We start from the raw sequence: 23,816 nt of genomic DNA, 5'->3' as shown, positions 1-23,816 counted from the left end.
GAGCGGTAATCGTGGTGTCTTCGGGGAAATCCAAGAGAGGAGGTCAGAGGACAGGCAAAGGGTCTTCGAGGTGCGAACGTCGTAACAGTGAGGATCCAAAAGGCGAGGTCAGTGTGCAGGCAAGAGGTCGATGATCCGAAGGAGGCAGTAGATCGGGGGAACAAGGGACGGGTTCGGGGAAGGCGTTCAGGAACAGGAAATGGCTGGAGAAGGTCGCTAACGAGGAGGCAGATCAAGGTTCCGCATCAGCTGGTTGTCCGACGCAGCCTTTTATGCTGCGGTCTGCGTTGGGTCACAGGTGTTCTGTGTTGGTCCGAAGGTGTGGGCGTGGCAGTACCCCCCCCCCGAGGATCGGTCCCGAACACTCGAGGGCGACCAGGGGGACGGCCTCGAGGCCAAGGTGCGGGCCGATCCGGATGACTGCTGTGGAAGTCGGCAATGAGGCTTGGATCAAGGATGTCTCGTGCCGCTACCCAGCACCGTTCCTCAGGTCCGTATCCTTCCCAATCCACCAGATACTGGAGTACCCCTCCACGACGGCGGGAATCCAGGAGCGCCCGTACCGCATACGCTGGTGCACCACCGTCAGGCAGGAGAATTGGGTCTGGAGGCGTGCTTGCGGGCTGGTGTAGGGAGGTGGCCAAGGGTTTGAGGAAGGATACGTGGAACGTCGGGTGTGTGCCTAGGTGTTGGGGCAGTTGCAGGCGATAAGAGACCGGGGTAACTCTGCGGATAATCTTAAAGGGTCCTATGTACCTTGGGCTGAATTTCTTAGACATATACGGTCCTTGGAGACCCCAGGTTGACAGCCACACCCTCTGTCCGGGTGCAAGGGAGAGGTGCCGCCGATGTCGATCGGCTTGATGTTTGATACGGGTTTGTGATTCTTGGAGATGTCGTCTGACAGCTGCCCATACCTCGCCGCTGGTTCGGTACCAAGAGTCCACAGCCGGCACATCGCTGGATCCCGGTTGCCATGGGAACAATGGTGGCTGGTACCCCAAGATGCACTGAAAAGGAGAGACACCTGTAGAGGTATGGGTGAGCGTATTGTGGGCGTACTCTGCCCACGGAAGGTATCGAACCCAGTGAGTTGGGTGTTCAAGGCAATAGCTTCTGAGGTACCGACCGATGTCTTGCTGTAGCCGTTCAACCTGCCCATTGGCTTGAGGGTGGTACCCCGATGTCATACTCACTGTGACCCCGAGTTTCTTACAAAAGGCCCTCCACACACGCAATGTGAACTGAGGACCCCTGTCGGACACTATGTCTTCGGGTATACCGTAGAGCCGGAATACATGCTGAAACAGCAACTCTGCTGTCTCCAAGGCAGAGGGGAGCTTGGGCAAAGGAATCAAGCGACAGCCCTTGGAAAAACGATCGATCACGGTCAAGATGGTGGTCTTACCATCTGACAGTGGGAGGTCCACTAAGAAATCTAACGCTAGGTGCGTCCAGGGACGGTTGGGTACCGGCAGGGGTTCCAGGAGCCCGGCTGGACTCTGATTTGAAGCCTTGGACTGAGCACAGACTGGACACGCCCGGATGTAGTCCTGTACGTCCTCCCGGAGGGACGGCCACCAGAAGAGCTGCTGGATCCTAGCCTGAGTCTTCCCAAACCCTGGGTGCCCTGCCGCTGGATGGTCATGGGCCCATTGTAGGAGAGTCGTCCTCAGACCTGGTGGAACATGTTGTTTTCCAGAAGGTTTACCTGGTGGTTCGGGGTCCCCTTGTTGGGCTTGGGCCAGGTCCTGGGTGAAGTCCCACTGAACGGGTGCTACAAAGCAGGACCTGGGCAGGATGTAGTCCGCTTCCGTTACCTCCTGCGTTTCGTCATGCAGCCGGGAAAGGGCGTCCGCTTTGATGTTCTTGGGACCTGGTCTGTAAGTGACAGTAAAGTTGAACCGAGAAAAGAACAGCGCCCACCTGGCCTGACGCGCGTTGAGGCGCCGGGCTGCTGGCAGATATTGTAAATTCTTATGATCCATGAATACCAAAAAAGGGTGTTGTGCCCCTTCTAGCCAATGCCTCCACTCTTCTAGGGCTAACTTAATTGCTAGGAGCTCTCTATTTCCTATGTCGTAGTTTCGTTCAGCCTCAGACAGTTTCCTGGAAAAGAATGCGCAAGGGTATAATTTCACGGGCTTACCTTGCCTCTGAGAAAGGACAGCGCCTACCCCTGACTCAGAGGCGTCAACCTCCACCACGAATGGCAACTCAGGGTCGGGTTGATGCAGAATGGGGGCTGTAGAGAACTTGGATTTGAGGTTCTCGAAAGCTCGTTGGGCTTCTGGGTTCCACGGGAGACGAGGGGTTTTACTCGCTGTAAGTGCTGTCAATGGTGCGACGATCGTGCTGAAGTTCCTGATGAATCGGCGGTAAAAACTGGAGAATCCCAAAAATCGCTGGAGAGCCTTAGTGGTGGTTGGGCGAGGCCATTGCTGGATGGTCTGGACCTTACCCGGATCCATAGCAATGCCGTCTCGGGTAAGTATGAACCCCAAGAAGGAGACCTTCTGCTTGTGGAATTCACATTTCTCCAACTTCACATATAATCTGTTCTGCAACAGTCTCTGGAGCACCTGTCGGACAGTCAATACATGCTTGGCCAACGTATCAGAATAAATCAGGATATCATCAAGATATACCAGGACGCCTTTGTGGATCATGTCCCCGAGCACATGATTCACAAACGCCTGGAATACACTGGGTGCGTTCGCAAGACCAAAAGGCATAACCAGGTATTCGTAATGACCCAGGGTGGTACTGAAAGCAGTCTTCCATTCATCACCCTGCCGGATACGGACTAGATTGTACGCACTTCTCAGGTCTAGCTTTGTGAACCATTGCGCCTGCTGAATGTTCTCAAGCGCGGCTGAGATCAAGGGCAGAGGATGTGGATATTTCACACAAATATTATTCAACCCCCGATAGTCAATACAGGGGCATAACCCCCCATCCTTTTTCTCGATGAAAAAAAACTCGGCAGACGCGGGGGACGTGGATGGTCGAATAATTCCTGTCTTTAAGGCTTCGGTGATATAAGTCTGGAGGGCGGATTGTTCGGGTCTGGACAACGGGTAAATGCGACTACACGGAGGCGTGGTACCCGGCAAGAGATCAATTGCACAGTCCCACGGGCGATGCGGTGGGAGCTCGGATGCACGTTTCTTGCTAAAAACCTCCGCAAGATCCTGATACTTGGGAGGAACTGGCACCTGCAGTGCCGATTCTGAGCCTTCTATAGACGTAGCTCGACAGGGTAGCTGTAAGCAGGTCCTCTCACATTGGGGTCCCCAAGCCACCAACTCCCCAGTACTCCACTGAAACACTGGGTCATGCTTGGAGAGCCAAGGGAACCCGAGAATCAGGGGCAACTCCGGAGACGAAATCAAATAAAAACTCAACATTTCCTGGTGACATACACCTACTCTCACAGTTACAGGGGCTGTCTGGTGGTCCACAAAACCCTTCCCGAGGGGCTGGCCATCTAGGGCGGTCACTTTAAGACGCCCCCCAATGGGTTTGGAGGGAATGCTATGAGACCGAGCAAACCCAATGTCCATGAAGCACCCTGCTGCTCCCGAATCCACCAGTGCTTGCGTCTGTACCTGTCCTGCTCCCCAGGATAACATTACAGGTACCGCGAGGCGGTTACAACAGAGGGTGCCACTCACCTTGATCTCAGGGCGGACAGGGCACTGGAGACGGAAGTGACTAGGGTCACCACAGTAAAGACAGAGGCGATTCTGTAGTCTTCGCTGTCGTTTGGGGAGGGGCAGGTGCCCCAGCCCCAGCTGCATCGGCTTTGCTTCCTCCTGTTTGGGACCGCATCTTTCTGGAGCCGGTTCTGAGGCTGGTCCCTGGGTTCTGATCTGATTATCTAAGGTTACCGCGGTTTCTATGAACCGATCAAGGGTCCATCTTTCTCCTCGGAACACCATTTCACCACGGATGCGTGGGTTTAGACCACGGCGAAAACTAGCCAACAAGGCTTTCTCTCCCCAATCGCTGCGTGCTGCGAGAACACGAAATTCTAGGGCGTAATCTGCCACGGGTCGGTTACCTTGCTGTAGATTCAGGAGTCTTTCACTTAGCTGTTCCTCCGGTTGAGCCAGTCCGAAAACGGCGAGGAACCGGCTCTTGAACTGCGCATAACTGCTGGGGAGGCCATTTGTCCAGACTGCTGTCGCCCACTCAAGTGCTTTGCCCGTGAGCAGAGAGAGGACGTAGGCGATCCGGCTTTGTTCTGTGCTGTAAACTGGGGGCATACTGGAAAAAACGAGCTCACATAGAAGCAAGAAGCCTTCACATTGTGCTGGGGTCCCGTCAAAGCGGGTCGGGGGAGACAAGTGGAAACCGCGTGAAGGAGAAGGAGAGGCGTTCGACGAGTCAGGCGCTGCAGGACCGGCTGCGCCTTTCTCAATGGGTTGTGTGGGCGCACGCGACGTATTCAGCACGCTTACCACCTGTTTGTAAGAGGCGATGAGGTTGTGCAGCGTCTGTTCCATACCTGCCAAGCGTGCTTCACGCGAGTACAACTCCGCTTGGAGATGGTTCAGCTCCGCTGGATCCGTATAACTGGCAGAACCTTCTGTCATGGTCGCATCAGAGGGAAGCGGCGGACCCAAGTGCGGAGCGGTAATCGTGGTGTCTTCGGGGAAATCCAAGAGAGGAGGTCAGAGGACGGGCAAAGGGTCTTCGAGGTGCGAACGTCGTAACAGGGAGGATCCAAAAGGCGAGGTCAGTGTGCAGGCAAGAGGTCGATAATCCGAAGGAGGCAGTAGATCGGGGGAACAAGGGACGGGTTCGGGGAAGGCGTTCAGGAACAGGAAATGGCTGGAGAAGGTCGCTAACGAGGAGGCAGATCAAGGTTCCGCATCAGCTGGTTGTCCGACGCAGCCTTTTATGCTGCGGTCTGCGTTGGGTCACAGGTGTTCCGTGTTGGTCCGAAGGTGTGGGCGTGGCACTATTCTACACATCTTTGTTTTTTCTAACACCACCACAAATTTTATGAGTTGATTTGTTGTCAGGAAAGCACAATTAACATGTCATTGGAATACAATCAGCCAAATACTCCCATAGGGAAAATTCTTTTTCTGTGGGCATTACTATCCTCTTCCTGAACGGTTTTTGTGTTAAACCTGGCCTTTTTCTCAAAACTAAGATGAAATTGCTACTTGTCAAGTTATGTTTCATATTAGTGTATAGGTTTGAAATGAGCAATGCATGACTTGTAAACGGAAGGGTTTGGCCTTAAATAATGTGTGGGTACAGATTTCAGGCCCTTGAACAAGTGGCTCTGTCAAATTCTGCTGCAGTAATGGTAGCTAGAACATACTGACATGATATATGTCACAGACTGAGCTGTGACAGGCAAGTTGGTTGCAAGGAATCAGTAAGATAAACCATAAACTCTTGCCAAGAGAATGTAAGTACTCTACTGTTAAAAAAGAATGTTTGGCCATAAAGTGGGCATTGGACTCTTTTAAATATTTATTGGGACGTAGGTTTGTGTTTGAGACTGATCACAGAGCACTTTCCTGGTTGGGGTGCATGAAGGACTCAAACGCTAGGATCACAAGGTGGTTCTTAGCCTGTAGTGCAGTATAGGGCTGGGAAACAGAATTGTACAGTGGACTTCCTGTCACAGATACCACAGGGGGCATCTGCAGAAGGGGGGGGGAAATGTCACAGACTGAGCTGTGACAGGCAAGTTGGTTGCAAGGAAACAGTAAGATGCCGGCAATATACTATCAATGAAGTGCTGAACCTTGTTGCTGTTGTTGCCTGTCTCATGCATTTCATTTTGTACTGCTACATTGCTTGTTCTGGTCTAGAATTCCATTAAACACTTTCTGTTTGACCCCTCCGTGAACCGCCATCTTACCGTGGTGGAGGGGTTTGAGTGCCTGAATGAGTCCAGGAGCTATGTTGCCTGGGGCTATATGCCCCTGGTAGGGTCTCCCATGGCAAACAGGTCCTGGATGACAGACGAGACAAAGTGCGGTTCAAAAACCCCTTATGAAGAAAATAAAATCGAGGCTTTCGTTTACCCCGCCCGGCATGGGGTCACCAGGGCCCCACCCTGGAGCCAGGCCTCGGGGGGGGGGGGCTCGCATGCGAGCACCTGGTGGCCAGGTCTATGCCCACGGGGCCTGGCCGGGCTCAGCCCGAAGCCATGACGTGGAGCCGCTCTTCGGTGGGCTCACCACCTGCCGGAGAGACCGTAAGGGGCTGGTGCATTGTGATTTGGGCAGTGGTCGGGGCCGAGTGCCCGGCCGACCCAAACCTCGGGCGCCAACTGTGGTTTTTGGGACTTGGAATGTCACCTCACTGGCGGGGAAGGAGCCTGAGCTGGTGCGGGAAGTTGAGAGATACCGTCTAGATATAGCTGGGCTCACTTCCACTCACAGCTTGGGTTCTGGAACCACTTTTCTCGACCAAGGGTGGACTCTCCACTATTCTAGCGTTGCCCAAGGTGAGAGGCGGTGGGCGGGTGTGGGCTTATTAATAGCCCCCCAGTTTAGCCGCCATGTGTTGGAGTCTACCCCGGTGAATGAGAGGGTCATCTCCCTGCGCCTTCGGGTCAGGGAACGGTCTCTCACTGTCGTTTGTGCTTATGCGCCTAGTGGCAGTGTAGAGTACCCGGCCTTCTTGGAGTCCCTGGAGGGCGTGCTGGAAAGCGCTCCCACTGGGGACTCTGTCGTTCTACTGGGGGACTTTAACGCCCACGTGGGTAGCGACAGTGACACCTGGAGGGGCGTGATTGGGAGGAACGGCCTCCCTGATCTGAACCCGAGCGGTGAGTTGTTATTGGATTTCTGTGCTAGTCGTGGTTTATCCATAACGAACACCATGTTCATGCATAAGGGTGTCCACCAGTGCACTTGGCACCAGGACACCCTAGGTCGGAGGTCGATGATCGACTTTGTAGTCGTTTCTTCTGACCTTCGGCCATATGTCTTGGACACTCGGGTGAAGAGAGGGGCTGAGCTGTCAACTGATCACCACTTGGTGGTGAGTTGGATTCGATGGCGGGGGAAAAAGCCGGACAGACCTGGCAGGCCCAAACGCATAGTGAGGGTCTGTTGGGAACGTTTGGCGGAGGACCCTGTCAGAGAGGTCTTCAACTCCCACTTCCGACAGAACTTCAACCAGGTCCCGAGGGAGGTGGGGGACATTGAGTCTGAATGGACTATGTTCTACACCTCCATTGTCGGGGCGGTGGTTCGGAGCTGCGGCCATAAGGTCTCCGGCGCCTGTCGCGGCAGCAATCCCCAAACACGGTGGTGGACACCGGAGGTAAGGGATGCCGTCAAGCTGAAGAAGGAGTTCTATCGAGCCTGGCTGGCTCATGGGACTCCTGAAGCAGCTGACGGGTACCGACGGGCCAAACGGAGCGCGGCTCTGGCAGTCGCCGTGACAAAAACTCGGGCTTGGGAGGAGTTCGGTGAGGCCATGGGGGAAGACTTTCGGTCGGCCTCAAAGAGATTCTGGCAAACCGTCCGGCGACTCAGAGGGGGGAAGCGGTGTTCCACAAACACTGTTTACAGTGGAAGTGGTGCGCTGCTGACCTCAGCTGAGGATGTCCTCGGGCGGTGGAAGGAGTACTTTGAGGATTTCCTCAATCCCTCCGACACGCCTTCCATAGAGGAAGCTGAGGCTGGAGACTTGGAGGGGGACTCGTCCATTACCCTGGCTGAAGTTGCTGAGGTAGTCAAAAAACTCCTCGGTGGCAAGGCTCCGGGGGTGGATGAGATCCGCCCCGAGTTTCTCAAGTCTCTGGATGTTGTGGGGCTGTCTTGGCTGACACGCCTCTGCAGCATCGCGTGGAGTTCGGGAACGGTGCCTCTGGGCTGGCAGACCGGGGTGGTGGTCCCTCTTTTTAAGAAGGGGGACCGGAGATTGTGTTCGAACTACAGGGGGATCACACTCCATAGCCTCCCTGGGAAAGTCTATGCCAGGGTACTGGAGAGGAGAATCCGACCGATAGTTCAACCTCGGATTCAGGAGGAGCAATGCGGTTTTCGCCCTGGCCGTGGAACACTGGACCAGCTCTATACCCTCACTAGGGTGCTGGAGGGTTCGTGGGAGTTTGCCCAACCAGTCCATATGTGTTTTGTGGACCTGGAGAAGGCATTCGACCGTGTCCCTCGTGGCATCCTGTGGGAGGTGCTTCGAGATTATGGGGTTCGGGGCTCGTTGCTACGGGCTGTTCGTTCCCTGTATGACCAGAGCAGGAGCTTGGTTCGCATTGCCGGCAGTAAGTCAGACCTGTTCCCGGTGCATGTTGGACTCCGCCAGGGCTGCCCTTTGTCACCGATTCTGTTCATTATCTTCATGGACAGAATTTCTAGGCGCAGCCAGGGAACGGAGGGTGTCTGTTTTGGTGGCCGCAGGATCTCGTCTCTGCTTTTTGCGGATGATGTGGTCCTGTTGGCTTCATCAAGTCAAGACTTGCAGCATGCACTGGGGAGGTTTGCAGCCGAGTGCAAAGCGGCGGGGATGAGAATCAGCACCTCCAAATCCGAGGCCATGGTTCTCAGTCGGAAAAAGGTGGATTGCCCCCTCCGGGTTAGGGGGGAGTTGCTCCCTCAAGTGGAGGAGTTTAAGTATCTCGGGGTCTTGTTCACAAGTGAGGGAAAAATGGAGCGGCAGGTCGACAGACGGATTGGTGCGGCCTCCGCAGTAATGCGATCATTGTACCGGTCTGTTGTGGTGAAGAGGGAGCTGAGTCGTAAGGCGAAGCTCTCAATTTACCGGTCGATCTACGTACCTACCCTCTCTCATGGTCATGAACTCTGGATCATGACCGAAAGAATGAGATCGCGGATACAAGCGGCAGAAATGAGTTTCCTCCGCAGAGTGGCTGGGCGCACCCTTAGGTATAGGGTGAGGAGCTCAGTCACCCGGGAGGAGCTCGGAGTAGAGCCGCTGCTCCTCCGCATCGAGAGGAGCCAATTGAGGTGGTTCGGGCATCTGTTCCGGATGCCTCCTGGACGCCTCCCTGGGGAGGTGTTCCGGGCTTGTCCCACTGGGAGGAGGCCTCGGGGCAGACCCAGGACATGTTGGAGAGACTATGTCTCCCAGCTGGCCTGGGAACACCTTGGGGTTTCCCCAGAGGAACTGGAGGAGGTGTGCGGGGAGAGGGAAGTCTGGAGGACTCTGCTCGGACTGCTGCCCCCACGACCCAGCCCCGGATAGCGGAGGAAGATGATGATGATGATGATGATGATGATGACTTTCTATTTGAACTAGGGGGATGTGGTGGCGCAGTGGGTTGGACCGGGTCCTGCTCTCCAGTAGGTCTGGGGTTCGAGTCCCGCTTTTGGTGCCTTGCGATGGACTGGCGTCCCGTCCTGGGTGTGTCCCCTCCCCCTCCGGCCTTACGCCCTGTGTTGCCGGGTAGGCTCCGGTTCCCCGCGACCCCGTATGGGATAAGCGGTTTAGAAAATGTGTGTGTGTTTGAACTAGATTGTGTGCCGGGAAAGGCCTACCGGTATCTGTTTGTTATTAACTAATAACGTTTTTTTTATCAAAGTATGACAAGTACATGTAATTGGTTGTGAAAAGTAAATGCATTTATTGCTTTTAAAAATCATTTCTGTAAACTTTTTGCTTACCATACAGCTATTTGGCATTCTGTGGTGTTTGGTACCTTATGTTGTAAACCAGATGGAGTGAACTATTTGGGGTATATCTAGATTGGAGTCCTTGGGCACAGCCAACTAGACAGGGGTGTTTTATTGTGTAATGTGATGTTTTTATAAGTTGTAACGTAGGGATATTTATAGTAGAAAATGTTTTGTATTGTTTGTATGTTTTAGTATTTATGTTGGATGTAATTTTTGGGGAAATGTACTTTGGAATAGTTGAGGCTGTTATGGTATAACCAGAAGGGTGGAGTTACTGCTATATAAGTTTGTATTAGGGCACTAGAGGAGGTGGCCAATTGATACAAACTTATGCAGACAGACTCTCATGCAGTAAACAGGAGAGCTATGCATTGCTGTTGATGCAAGGGGTTAAGGCCATGGCTCATAGGCCTCATGTTCTTTGTAACAATGTTTGTTTTGTACTTGGCTGGAGTTAATGTGTTTGGAAGAATACCTTTTAGTAAAGGAAAATAAACATTTTTTTTTTTTGGTCCAACTACTTCAGTTCTCCACTGCTGCCTCCATCCGTCGTCCATATCCTCACAATATATATAACATAAACAATTTCTTAAAATGTTACCAGGACTTTGATTCACATGTATCAGTCTTGTTGTGTAGCGGTAATGCATTTTTTTATTTACTTTTGTTTTGTACAGTTATATTGTGAATATGCTTTGACTTGTAACCTGTTTCCCTTGTGTTTGATCTCAAGGCCAGGGTTAAAGTTCCAGAGGGACATTCGGGACTGCAACCTCCTCTGCTTCACAGAGACATGGCTGAAACCAGCGATACCGGATGATTCTATCCAGCTCGCCGAGTTCTTCTTGGTTTGACACGTGGACAGAACAATGGAGTCAGGGAAGTCAAGGGGAGGGTTGAGTGTGTCTGATGGTAAACAGTACCTGGTGCAACAGCGCGAGCATTGTTACTCTCACACACTCTTGCACTCCTAACCTGGATCTCCTGACCATTAAATGTCACCCTTTCTACCTTCCTAGGGAATTTACCTCTGTAACAGTCAACGCCATTTATATTCCACCTCAGGCAGACACGGACACTGCCTTATGCGAACTTCATAAGGCTCTCACCCAGTATCAGACTCACCATCAGGATGCTTCGCTCATTGTCATTGTCATTGTGGTGGGGAATTTAAATAACGCCAACCTCAAATGCGCAGTGCCAAACTTTCACCAACACATCACCTGCCCTACAGGGGTGAAAAGACTCTGGACCATTGCTACTCTCCATTTAAAGACAGCTACAAGGTACAATTTCATCCACCGTTTGGAAAATCGGACCATGCCACCATCTTCCTCATGCTTAGATACAAACAAATGCTGAAACAGGGAGGTCATGTGATAGACGGACAAATCAGTGGCCGCGCTGCAAGATGCTCTAGAGTATGTAGACTGGGCTATGTTCAGGTGCAGCTTAGCTGATGACTTCAACGTAGTTATTGAAGTAGTCATGGGATTCACAGGGAAACTAGTGGATAATACAATCTGCAAAACCACCCTCTGTACGTTCCCTAAGCAGAAACTGGGGGGTAAAACCGTCCACAATGCTCTGAGATTGTGATATATTCAATTAGAATATGTAAAATACTCTAATGACTCGCGTTACTGTTTTAGGCAGGAAACCTGTCTAATGTAAGTAGTTGCACTGTGGGGAAAAATGTGAAATGTGGGTGTGCAACCACTGGGGGCACTTCTGGGGAAAATGATGGGGTGACTGTCTACTAGTGTGTTGAGAGAGAGGGAGAGAGAGAGAGAGAGAGAGTGAGTGAGTGAGTGAGTGAGTGAGTGAGTGAGTGAGTGCGCGCACGCGCGCACGCGCGCGCTAAGCAGGCTGGCTGTAGGTGCAGGTAGTGGCGGAAGCAGGGTCCTTGGACCGAGAGCATTATTTCCTTGGGGCCGGTGTTCAAATAAATTGTTTGACATGAACGCTGTCTCTGCATCCTTCTTTGCCCCATACAAGCCCATGGTGCTGCATGCCATAATATGTAAGTGACGTGATTACGAAGTAGGAGGTATTAATGGTGTGCTCATGCAAGATGGTGGAATAAAGAAGCTATGTAAACTTAGCCACATGTCAAATGGCTCATTAAACCACAAACAAACACACACACTTTCAGAACCGCTGGTCCCATACAGGGTCACAGGGAACCAGAGCCTACCTGGCAACACAGGGCATAAGGCCAGAGGGGGAAGGGGACACAACCAGGACAGGACACCAGTCCACCGCAAGGCACCCCAAGCAGGACTCGAACCCCAGACCCACTAGAAAGCAGGACCCGGTCCAACCCACTGCGCCACCGCACCCCCTGCACAAACAAAACAACAAACATTATTTATAGGGATCTTGCACTGCTGCCTACAACATGGGGCTCACCACCGGGAACATGAACGAATATAAAGCTGCGTCCTACAGTGTGCGCAGAGTGGTTAATGAGGCAAAGTGGCTCTATGGGAGGAAACTAGAGTCACAGTTTCAACAAGGTGGCTCTAGGAGCCTGTGGCAGGGACTGAGAATGATTATGGACTATAAAACACCACCCTCCAGAATGGTAAATGCAAACATGTCTCTGGTGGATGAGCTAAACACTCACTACGCTCGCTTCGAGGCTGCAGCTAAGAGCGCTAACAGTGCTAGCGAGGCTAATAGCGCTAACACCGCTAAGAGCGCTGATGACAGCACGCATGCAGAGAAAGTCAGAGCGGTAAATGCTTTCACCATCTCGGATCATGATATGAGGAAAGCTTTCAGGAGAGTGAACACCAGGAAGACTGCAGGACCAGACAGCATCTCAGCTATGGTCCTTACAGACTGCGCTGACCAGCTAGTACCAGTGTTCACAGAGATATTCAGTTTCTCCCTTGCACAGTCGGTAATCCACACATGCTTCAAACAGTCCATTATTGTTCTAATCCTGAAGAAACCCCAGCCTGACGGCCTTAATGACTATTGCCCAGTAGTTCTGACCTAAGTTATGATGATGTGCTTTGAAAGGCTGGTCACAGACTTCATCACCTCTTCACTGCCTGACACCCTGGACCCATTACAGTTTGCATATTGTCCCAATTGCTCTACTGAGGATGCCATCTCATACCTCCTACACACAGCCTTTGACCGATCTAGACACGGGGCGAGGAATTATGTCAAAATGCTGTTTGTAGATTATAGTTCAGCATTTAACATTATAATTCCCTCCAAACTCATAATCAAGTTGGAGGACCTGGGAGTTTGCCCATCCCTGTGTCAGTGGATCTCCAACCTCCTTACAGACAGACCATAAGTAGTGCAAGTGGGCAGATATGTTTCACCCCCCTCATCCTCAGCACTGGATCCCCTCAGGGTTGTGTCCTGAGCCCCCTGCTGTACTCACTGTACACTTATGACTGTCTGGCCACTTCCAACTCTACCACCATTGTTAAGTTTGCTGATGACACTGCTGTGGTGTGCCTGATCTCTGATAACAATGAGAAGGCATACCTGGAGGAGATTAGGAACCTGAAGAACTGGTGCCAGAAGGACAACCTCATCCTGAGCATCAGCAAAACAAAGGAGTTGATTCTGGACTTCAGCCAGAAGCAGGACAGAAACTATATCACCCCCTTAAAATCAACAGGGTCCCAGTGGAGAGGGTGGACAGTTCCCGTTTCCTTGGTGTTCACATTACAAAAGACCTCTCATGGTCATGTCACATCAACACCCTGACAATGAAGGCCTGTCAGCATCTTTACCATCTTAGATGCTTAAGAGGCTTTAAACTGCCCTCTAGGGTGCAGAGAAATTTTGCCATCTGCACCATCGAGAGTATCCTGACGAGAAGCATCATGGCCTGGTTTGGAAACAGCGCCAAGCAGGATAGGTAGTCTCTCCAGAGGGTGGTACGATCAGCTGAGCGCATCATCTGCACTGAGCTCTCTCACCAGCAGTCTATTTACAGCAAGCAGTGATGGACCAAGGCCAGGAAGATAGTGAAAAACCTCAATTAGTAATAAGATTCTTAAGAAGTAACACCTCAAAAATGCTGCCGATTCTCTCAGTGGACATGTCATCGTCCCTTACTGTCACTCTCTTGCTGCTTTTGAAAAGCACCTAGTGATCCATATTAACTTATGAATAACTTGGAGCGAAGTCAGCATGTTTAATGGAGCCACTGATGGATTATGCGTGGTTTCAATTAGTTTATATGTGGGTTGTTCAAGAATACCACAAAACGAAATAACTCAAAGTCAAAAAATAAGACGGCATAAATTCGGCATATTTAAATATTTTACATTATGAGGAAAAATGGTTTTTAAACATAGTTAAATCATAATTTGTTTTTCATATATAAAACGAAAACCAAACGAAGGCATCGTAATTCGCATTTTGTTTTTTAATTTCGAATCAGAAAAAACAAATGAACGCAATGTACACGGACCCAAGTTTTATACCGTTATTTATTTTGCATCAGTCATTTTTCTTTTGCACTTAAATGGGAGTTGTAGCATAAGCATACAAGTGTTACTGCTGCATAGAAGTGTTATTGTTGCTACTGAGTTGCAACCTGTTATTTATATATACACACACACACATTTTCTGAACCGCTTGTCCCATACGGGGTCGCGGGGAACCGGAGCCTACCCGGCAACACAGGGCGTAAGGCCAGAGGGGGAGGGGACACACCCAGGACGGGACACCAGTCCGCCGCAAGGCACCCCAAGCGGGACTTGAACCCCAGACCCACCAGAGAGCAGGACCCGGTCCAACCCACTGCACCACTGCACCCCCATATATATATATATATATATATAGTGCGTATGTATGAGCTGTCTGTTGTCAGCATATGCATTCAGTTTGACAATACAGATTGTCAGTTGTTGCAAAGCCTTCCCTTTTCCTGTGTTTTTATTCATGACGTCATCAGTGATTAGTCAACGTCGACTCGACGTTCATCACATATCCGTCAACTTTAAAAAATCTGAAATCTGCAACCCCTAGTTTATAGACCAATTTGCTTTCTCCAAGGATTACTTCAACATTTTCATTATATTCTTAATAAATGTACTTACTTGTTACTTGTCTTGTTTAGAATAAGATAGAAAAATAATTGCCATTATGGACTGGTCCCATCCAGAGTACCCTGCCTTATGCCCTGTGCTTCCAGGACAGGGTCTAGGTCACTGTGACCATACATTGGGCAATCAATTGATGAAAATGGAAAAATACTAAATGGGAAAAGAAACATCAATATAACTGGTTAGATTTGGTATAAAATCTTTACTAGAAGTGCTCCTCTACAAGATTTCCTCAGGCAGACATGGACACTGACTTATGTGAACGTCATAAGGCTCTCATCCAGTATCAGACTCCTCTACAAGACTTCCATTGTAGCAATGGCATATTTCCATTGTGCAATCCAAAACATACATCATTGTGTGATATGGATAAGATATTGAAAAATATGGAGGCATGTAAATGAAATTTAGGCACCTTGGAAATAATAACATGTTCATAGAAATACAGTGATATATTTATAAATTTAACACTGGCAATTAGGAATTTACAAGCCGAAACAAAATGACTTGTGGCTACTACAACAATTGCTCAAACTGCCATTAAGTGTAAGAGCTATGAAGTCCATAAAATCTCAGCAAACAAGTTTCAAGTCCTATATATTTAATATTCTTTACTTTCAACCAACATGAAAAACACTAAATATGGAAGCTATATTTTGAATGTACTGAAAATTACTAAACTATGTTCTTGCACTTCGTCTCCACATAAATGATGAAGATAATCGCGTAACTAATAATTCAACTTTTCAGCTGATAAAACAACTTCTTTAAGACCCTTTAAAACAGTACATTTCTAAGATTAACAGAATCTCAAGTGTAAACTATTGTAAACATTTTGTATCCATTCTACATTGCTATTTTAATGTAGTCAAAAGCATCAGAATATCAGAAAACACACGCTAGAAAAAATGTATGGTTAGAAAAGAAAATGCAGATACAATACTTTACAGAGTAATTTCACATAGATCTTTAGAAAGTTAATAGACCAGCAAACCAAATCAAATAACAAATTAAGGACATTTGATCCTTCCATTACATAGGCCACCATTTTAGGTTATATAAAAATTAAAAATTAAAATGACTTTTGATGAGAGTTGAAAGAACAAAGTTAAATTGGCCAAAATAAATTTACTTCTTTTTTGGTCAATGTTTAAAACGGAAAAGAACTATAATCTATAAACTGTAAACTATAATCTTCTTAATGAGAAAGTATTGAACTCATTAAATGTTATTCTAAATTCTTGGACAGCACAGATGATAACTTAGTAAATACAGTAAACTATAAAAAGAAACATTTTATGTTCCACAAAGTAAATTTATTTTAAAAACCCTACTGATTTTCTATAATCATTGTGCTAATTTAAAATATTGTAGAGATATATTAAAAAAAAAAAAAAAAAATGCTCTGACTGAAAATATACTTTGTATGTTTTTAGGAGTTCATCTGAAAAAAAAATGCAAATGTTGTCAAAAACATACACTTTCATAGCAAACTTTTAAAAAGATTGAGCCCAAAAAACATATTATGCCTGAGAAAAAAGTAGTAATATTTTAATAATTCATAAAAATTCTGTTTATAGTCACCAATTTACCTGAAACACAACATTTTAAACAGTTTGAGAAGCACCCACAAGAAACACGTAAATTCCACAGAATGTACAAATCTAGGAACGTAAATTCCACACAGCCTGTGAATTGTGAGGCACCTGTTGCACCATGTTGCACCAAAATAAAAAAGAAATTAATAGTTAAATAAATGACAAAGGAAATGGGGTTAATGGGTAGAGAAAAGCAAATGAGTGTGTAAGCAATTTCAACAGATGAGATTTAAAGTGTCCAAAGACAGTAGACCCGGTTTCGATTGAGATTTTTTTCTACATTTAAAATGCAAGAATTTTGCGTGCTTGGTAAAAAAGTGGGTGAACCTGTTGTGGCTCAGGAACGCAGTATCTCATTTCCCATTAAATTAATTTAATGAAGAGTTCTTTTTAACATAATTCACTTTATAAGCAGATCTTCAGCAACAAATTATACTTGTTATGCACAGGCTGCCTGAATATGGTTGTTTTATCACAAGTACTGCTGGAAAGCCAACAGTGGGAGACATGAATTGAGTCATTATTACTGGAAATATGAACAGTGATTGCAAAAAACTGGATTTTATATGACTAATTTCCCATCACACAGTCCTCACAGAGGGCTTTTAATGTTTGCTGGAATGGTAAGGACAGGTCTCTTGTGAATTACTTGAAATTCCTGTTCACCTTAGGACCACATATGTCACTGTCTCGTGACTGTACTAGAATTCACCTTTTCCCTTATTACTTCCCCACCATCAGGGACCAAATGTGTTTGACCTGGAGTCCAGGCATATAACATATAAGCGGTAGAAGCTCAAGATAACAACCAGAAAGTTCTTGATGGTGAAGAACACCAACATTTGGTGGAAGATCCCATGACAGGTCATGACTATCAGTCGGACAAGGAGGAATGGCCCATCCTGGATGAAGAGGCTCTCTACAATACCCCAGATGTCAGTGCTGTGCCTTTTCAGGAGGGAACCACTCTGACCTTCGCAAGAGTCCTCCGATCTAGAGTTTACCACTGAAAAAAAATAAAAGATGAATGCATCGTTATAAATAAATAACTTCAGTTAGACAGCTTGCAGTGTTCTTTGGAATTTGAATTTTATAAATTCACTGCTTTGTTTTCTCATCACAGTGCCAGCAACTCTGAAGAACACACACACAGTTTCAGAACCGCTTGTCCCAGACAGGGTCACGGGGAACCGGAGCCTACCCGGTAACACAGGGCGTAAGGCCAGAAGGGGAGGGGACACACCCAGGATGGGACACCAGTCCGCCGCAAGGCACCCCAAGCGGGACTCAAACCACAGACCCACCGGAGAGCAGGACTGCGGTCCAACCCACTGCGCCACCGCACCCCTACTCTGAAGAACACTTATTCCTAAAAGAATTCACCCTTGTATTTGCATTGAAAATGTTGAGAAATGAAAAAGCTTCAATTTAATACTAAACATTAATATATGAACAGGTAAAAACAATGTTTGTTTTGGAGATCTGTAAAACAGACCCTGTTGTGAATAAGGATGTAATGTGGAGGAAGTTCATTTAAAGCTCTAGGGAAAAATACATTCTTTCCATATGCGTTCTTAGCCGAAAGTAAAACACACAACACGGATCCCTGTGAATTCAAGAAATAGATTCCATAGAGTTCTACAACAATCCTGTAATAAATTAAACATATTCTTCTTGTGTTTACTCCACATACATAGTTTCTGAGTTTTTATTCAGTTGGAATATACATTCAAGTTTTCATATTTCAGAAAACAAACATTAACCTATGAGTCTAAAACAACATCCAAAACATGAACACTGAACAAGAAAAAAAAATTAGAAATGTGCAAACTTTTCTATTACACTGTATTTTATTGCACTGTATGAACATATATTGCTTTGTTATCGTGTATACCTTATTCAGTGAAATTGAAAATATGTAGCTTTATTAAACAACTATTACATTACAGCTGTATAACAGTTAAATAAGGAAGCCAAGTATGAAGACTGACCTGCAAAATGAAGAGGGAACTGTAACATACTCCAAGTCCACACAGCAAGAATTACATACACTATCTGATGGTTTTCCCTTCTAAAAAACATAATTAATGTTAATGGGGTGCATGTTAGAAAAAAGGCTATGGTACTAGTGTTATAACATAATTTAAATTTTAAACACACAAATCTTCTTTATATATTTAACATTTCCAGACTTCCTACAAAGGAAGCAGGTGTATTCAGCTTGTCATCTTTTTACTAGGGGCGTATTAGATTCTAATCCACGGGATAAATACAGTAAAGGAAATATAAAAAGTAGGGTTTTACTATATCAATTCATACCTTCTGCAAAAGACACAAAAACTCAGCAATCTAGTATGCTGATGTTCTATAAAGGCAGACAATGTGGGATAGAGAATATAATAAATGCATCATCAGCTATATTTCATATTTATATCACCTTTATCTAATCACTACTGCATATGACAACATCCCATTGTTATTCCTAGTTATTTTTACTGCATTAGTAGCAAATCATAGGTTTTTTTGTGTTTTGCTTTTAAGTTAATACTTCTTTTTTAATTAGAGTGCTGTTTGTACATTATGACAGCACCATCAAATGTAGTAGCAGCAGGAGGCAACAAAAAATGCACTTTCTCATTGCTGTAGCAAACACATACAATACTGTACTCTAACAGATATGTACCTGTAAGCCCTGGCAAATTCCAGTACTTTTGTAAAGTGAGTTTTAAAGTCAGTATATTTTAAGAGGTTCTTTGACATTAAAGTGACATTAAAGTGACACCGCTGCTCACTCTCGCAGAAATCAAGCCAGCTATGTCTTATACTGGTAAAGTCTTTTCACAAAAACACCTTTCATAATCATAAATGACATATAATTTAAAGAAAAAAAAATTAACACATTTCTGTTCATTTTAATTCATAATTTTCCATTCTGAATTCAACAGGGCCAAGGGATGTATATGCAGGGATAATGTGTTTTATTGTGAGGCCTGGTCACAAATAAAGCAAGCCTTATCTGCAAAACAGCATATACCAGGACAAAGTAACAAAGTATGCTTTTCTTTTTATTTTCTGTGTCTGATGTGTGATATCAAGATTAGTGCTTATTTCTAAGCCATGAACCATTCATGTGCTTACTGTAATTCAGAAGTTGCTGTGCTTTGTATGGGATTAGTCCCAACAAAGACAGAAGTGGCTTGTTGGAGGTCAAAAACTGAAAAGGTTTTTAGTATCTCCCTCAAAAGTATATTTGTAAGTTGTGAGAAACTATCAACTTATTGGTCACAAGTCTAATACTAAGAAGTCATATGGATTATAAGTATGACAGTCACACTAATATAATAACAGCAATGGACACAAGGTGCTGGACACAAGGTGCTGGTAGCAAGGTACTGGGACAGCTGGTAGTGTAGTGGTTAGAACTGTTACCTTGGCCCCCAAAGGCTGCAGAATTGAATCTCACCTCTTAAATTACTCCAGTAAAATTACCTAGTTGTTTAAATGGGTAAATAATAATAGGGAGATTAGCACCGTAAATTGCTTTGGAAAAAAGTGTCATATAAATTAATAGATGTAAATGTGGAAGGAGAAATGGGTTTGATTGCTCAGGTGTAACCCACTTGACATCCGAGAGCGTCTCACTGGTGAACTCCAGTATGTCTGCAGAAGTGCCAACAAAGATGAGTAGGAGCTGTGAGAGCTCATCCTTCGTGACTCCACCTCCAATAGGCAGCAGCCACTTCCCCACGATCAGCAAGATGAGTAGGATCTGGTGGAGAGCCAGGATCCAGTCATTGCTGCACACAGTAGAAAGCAGGTCATCCAAACCCTGTAGTAACATCAATGAAAAGCATTGGGATGTCAGCTAAGGTGAAAAAGGTGTTTCTGTCAATGATCATGTTACTAATAGTCAAGTGGAGTACACAACAAAAAATACAACTTAGTCACAAATTACAATTGCTGTGAAGCTTTTCAAAAGCAATATAAAGGTAATAAAAACCCAAATCAGATACTGCAGTTACTATATATTTTTTTACTGTATGTAAAAAGTTCTTTATTAGCGGTTTGTTCATAAGTTTTACTTCTGAGAAAACAGGTTTTTTCCACTATTTAAGCATTCTAGTGAAGCAAAAACAACATACACAGACAAGAAATGAGCAGACATGTCTAGACAAAGGTTTTTATAAAAATGAGTGACTATTAAAAGTTCAGGGTTACTTCAGATACACTCAGGATTTTGGCCAATGAATAAAGAAATCAAAGCTGCTAAGGAATCAGAAGCAGAGCTGTTGCCAATCTAGCAACAAACTGGTTTCATTCTGACACAAAACGCTGGTAATGTTCTTAACATTTAAACATTGTGGAATGAACAATGTTTGTAACACATATCACTACAATTGTAATTATACAAAAACCTGAGGAAATCAAGAAAAGTTTATTTAAAACAGCAATATTTATCTGTAGTACTATATCATTGCCCATGTCCACTATGGTATTAAATTTTCAGCTTCACTCACAAAAGACTTAAACAGAACGTTTTAAATCTGACATTTTTGGAGTAAAGAAACATGTTTTCACGCATTTATACATGGTAACAGAAAGTAACAGTTACAACTGGTGACATAATGAAAAATATTGAGAATGTAACAATTTTCAATACTTTTTCCTTATTTGGCTGGTCTGTGGGATACACCATTAAACATTTTCCAGAACTGGAGTTTTAGGGCATTTTTGTTTTCAGAAGTTGGTGCCATATGGAAGCTAACAGCTAACAGAAATCTGGACATATGCACAGAACAATTTAAGGCATGGAATCAGTTTCCATTTTACCTTGAATGTGTCATTCCTTCTGGTATTATTCACAATCATGCTTTTCAAATTTTCCAATGAATCCAGCTTCTTACACTAGAAACGAACAGAAATATTCTTTTTACAAAGGAAACTTTTTAAAATTCTGCTTTTGCAATGTTTGCATTTAGGTGAATTATTAAAAAGCATTAAAGTTAAAAAGCATAAATCTTCATTTTTATATATTCATTATACATTTCTGAAACTATAACTGTGGCAACTGCACACCTTTCATTCATTCCTTAAGATGGAGAAATTGTAACTTGTACTATCTGATCGCACAAGCACAATGGCACAAAGTACCATTTATATGGCATTAATCGAATTTTATCACATTTTTTCTCGATGAGATAAAATAAACTCCTACGTGAGGATCATTTGACTTGTTCTGCAGATGATGCAGCTCCAAGATCCATATGGATGGAATGATGCTGATGAGGAAGAGCAAGATGGTTGGAGAAAACCTGAAAGAACATACAACTCATTCACCTCATCGCAGTGGTCGAAATGATGAAGAACTCATCTCCAGAGTCTCCAATCCTTAATATCACTGCTGTGTTAGTAACGCAACAGTACGAGTTACTTGTCGAAACGGAGTGACAGAGAGGAGAAGGAGAACAGCTAAGTTGCGGGAAAGAGAGCGAGGCAGAGAGTAACAGCAGCAGGGTAAAGTGGAACGAACTTCAATTCACCCACAGACTGCACTCGACTCGAAACAGAACAGCGAACGACTGGTGAAAGACTTGTTGAATAAAACTATGACTCAATAACTTGGAAATTAAACAATGTAGTAGGTTACATAACTGAATACCGACCAATCATTTCTTGCGGAAAAGTTTGCGGTTCAAGCGGCGCGTGCAGTCAGCACGAGACACCGAAAAACTGAACTCGATATTTAACTTACCACTTGTAGTCTTTGCCCTTCCTTCTTTTTAACGTGACAATCATTTCCACTAGAAGGGGTAGGAATAGGAGGGTGAGAAGCCAGTATAAAACATTCTTTTTGACCCATATCACTCTCACAACTCCGATAAGAGCGACAAGAATGAAGAGAAATCTAGTAATAATCGCGCATATAAACTTGAGCAAAATCATAATGGCCGCAAAAAACACTGTGAGTGTTGTTCCTTCTCTTGCACGAGTAGCTGCCTTGATTATTCTAACTTAGTCTAACGTTTTTGAATCGGAGATCCGGCCAAAATGAACCAGCGGCAAGCGCCGCCCCTCCTCTCTCCTACCCGCCGCCGCCCGGAGCGCTGGAGTCCAAGGACACTTTTCCTTTCTTGGCCCCAAAACTATTTTTTATGACCTACATGTCTCCATACTCGTGGAACGTTTTTCAGATGTTCATCACACTGAAGGTACAGCTGAATGGAAGATGATTCAGTAGGATTTTTTCAGGGTAAGTGGGTACTGGGCTGCAGCTGTTAACTTCACCAACCTTGAAAGTTTTTTTTTTTTTTTTTTTAAATTTTATTTATTTATTTATTTAATTACGGTATGTGCAGGTAGTGATTGCAGAACACGTGAAAATCGTTGTTGGTGAATATTCCTGGAGAAAATTTATTGGGATTGCTGCAGGGAGAAAAATCCTTCAGACTTCACTGCCATGTCAAGATGGCAAATAATAAGTGACTGCGAATGTTTTGCAAAGCATAGTGGTCCTTTAGGACACTGATAAAAAGAACAAAGTTCTGATGATTTAAACATTCCTACAGAACTGTATTGGAAAAATGGAAAATTTAAGGCATTATCTGTTGCTTTTCTCCAAAGAGACTTCCAATGAACTTTATGTACCTTTATCAGCCCAGACACCTCATTCACCAAGATGACTTAGACTGCTATATAGCCTACTTACAATGGGTCCCTCATCCATGCATCAGTGGAAGATACTCACTCTGTCACTCACACACTATGGGTGAACCTGTACAGAATTTTTTTGGACTGTTCAGGCATACAAAGCAACTTACAATTATTTACCTGTTTACACAGCTGGGTCATTTTTTACTAAAGTGATTTAGGATAAGTGCCTTGCTTAGGGATACTACAGCTTCAACCTCATCTCATCTCATCTTCCTCCGCTATCCGGGGCTGGGTCGCGGGGGCAGCAGTCTGAGCAGAGTCCTCCAGACTTCCCTCTCCCCGCACACCTCCTCCAGTTCCTCTGGGGAAACCCCAAGGCGTTCCCAGGCCAGCCGGGAGACATAGTCTCTCCAACGTGTCCTGGGTCTGCCCCGAGGCCTCCTCCTAGTAGAACAAGCCCGGAACACCTCCCCAGGGAGGCGTCCAGGAGGCATCCGGAACAGATGCCCGAGCCACCTCAATTGGCTCCTCTCGATGCGGAGGAGCAGCGGCTCTATCCGAGCTCCTCCCGGGTGACTGAGCTCCTCACCCTATCCCTAAGGGTGCGCCCAGCCACTCTGTGGAGGAAACTCATTTCTGCCGCTTGTATCCACGATCTCATTCTTTCGGTCATGATCCAGAGTTCATGACCATGAGAGAGGGTAGGTACGTAGATCGACCGGTAAATTGAGAGCTTCGCCTTACGACTCAGCTCCCTCTTCACCACAACAGACCGGTACAATGACCGCATTACTGCGGACGCTGCACCGATCCGTCTGTCGATCTGCCGCTCCATTTTTCCC

At 45.9% G+C, this 23,816-nt stretch overlaps 1 protein-coding gene across 1 annotated transcript; it reads right to left on the bottom strand.

Moving 5' to 3' along the window:
* Positions 1-16,326: 16,326 nt before the first annotated feature.
* On the bottom strand, positions 16,327-22,354 carry LOC108932787 (transmembrane protein 26-like). The gene is made up of 6 exons (XM_018749365.2): positions 22,076-22,354; positions 21,539-21,635; positions 21,154-21,228; positions 19,944-20,152; positions 18,315-18,394; positions 16,327-17,329 (listed from the first exon to the last, which is right to left on the bottom strand). The coding sequence occupies exons 1-6, from the start codon at positions 22,264-22,266 to the stop codon at positions 17,061-17,063; spliced, it is 921 nt and encodes a 306-aa protein (XP_018604881.1). The 5' UTR covers positions 22,267-22,354; the 3' UTR covers positions 16,327-17,060.
* Positions 22,355-23,816: the final 1,462 nt, after the last annotated feature.

This window comes from Scleropages formosus, chromosome 4 (assembly GCF_900964775.1).
Source record: "Scleropages formosus chromosome 4, fSclFor1.1, whole genome shotgun sequence".
NCBI lineage: Eukaryota > Metazoa > Chordata > Actinopteri > Osteoglossiformes > Osteoglossidae > Scleropages > Scleropages formosus.
This window is presented reverse-complemented; position numbering and strand designations above follow the sequence as displayed.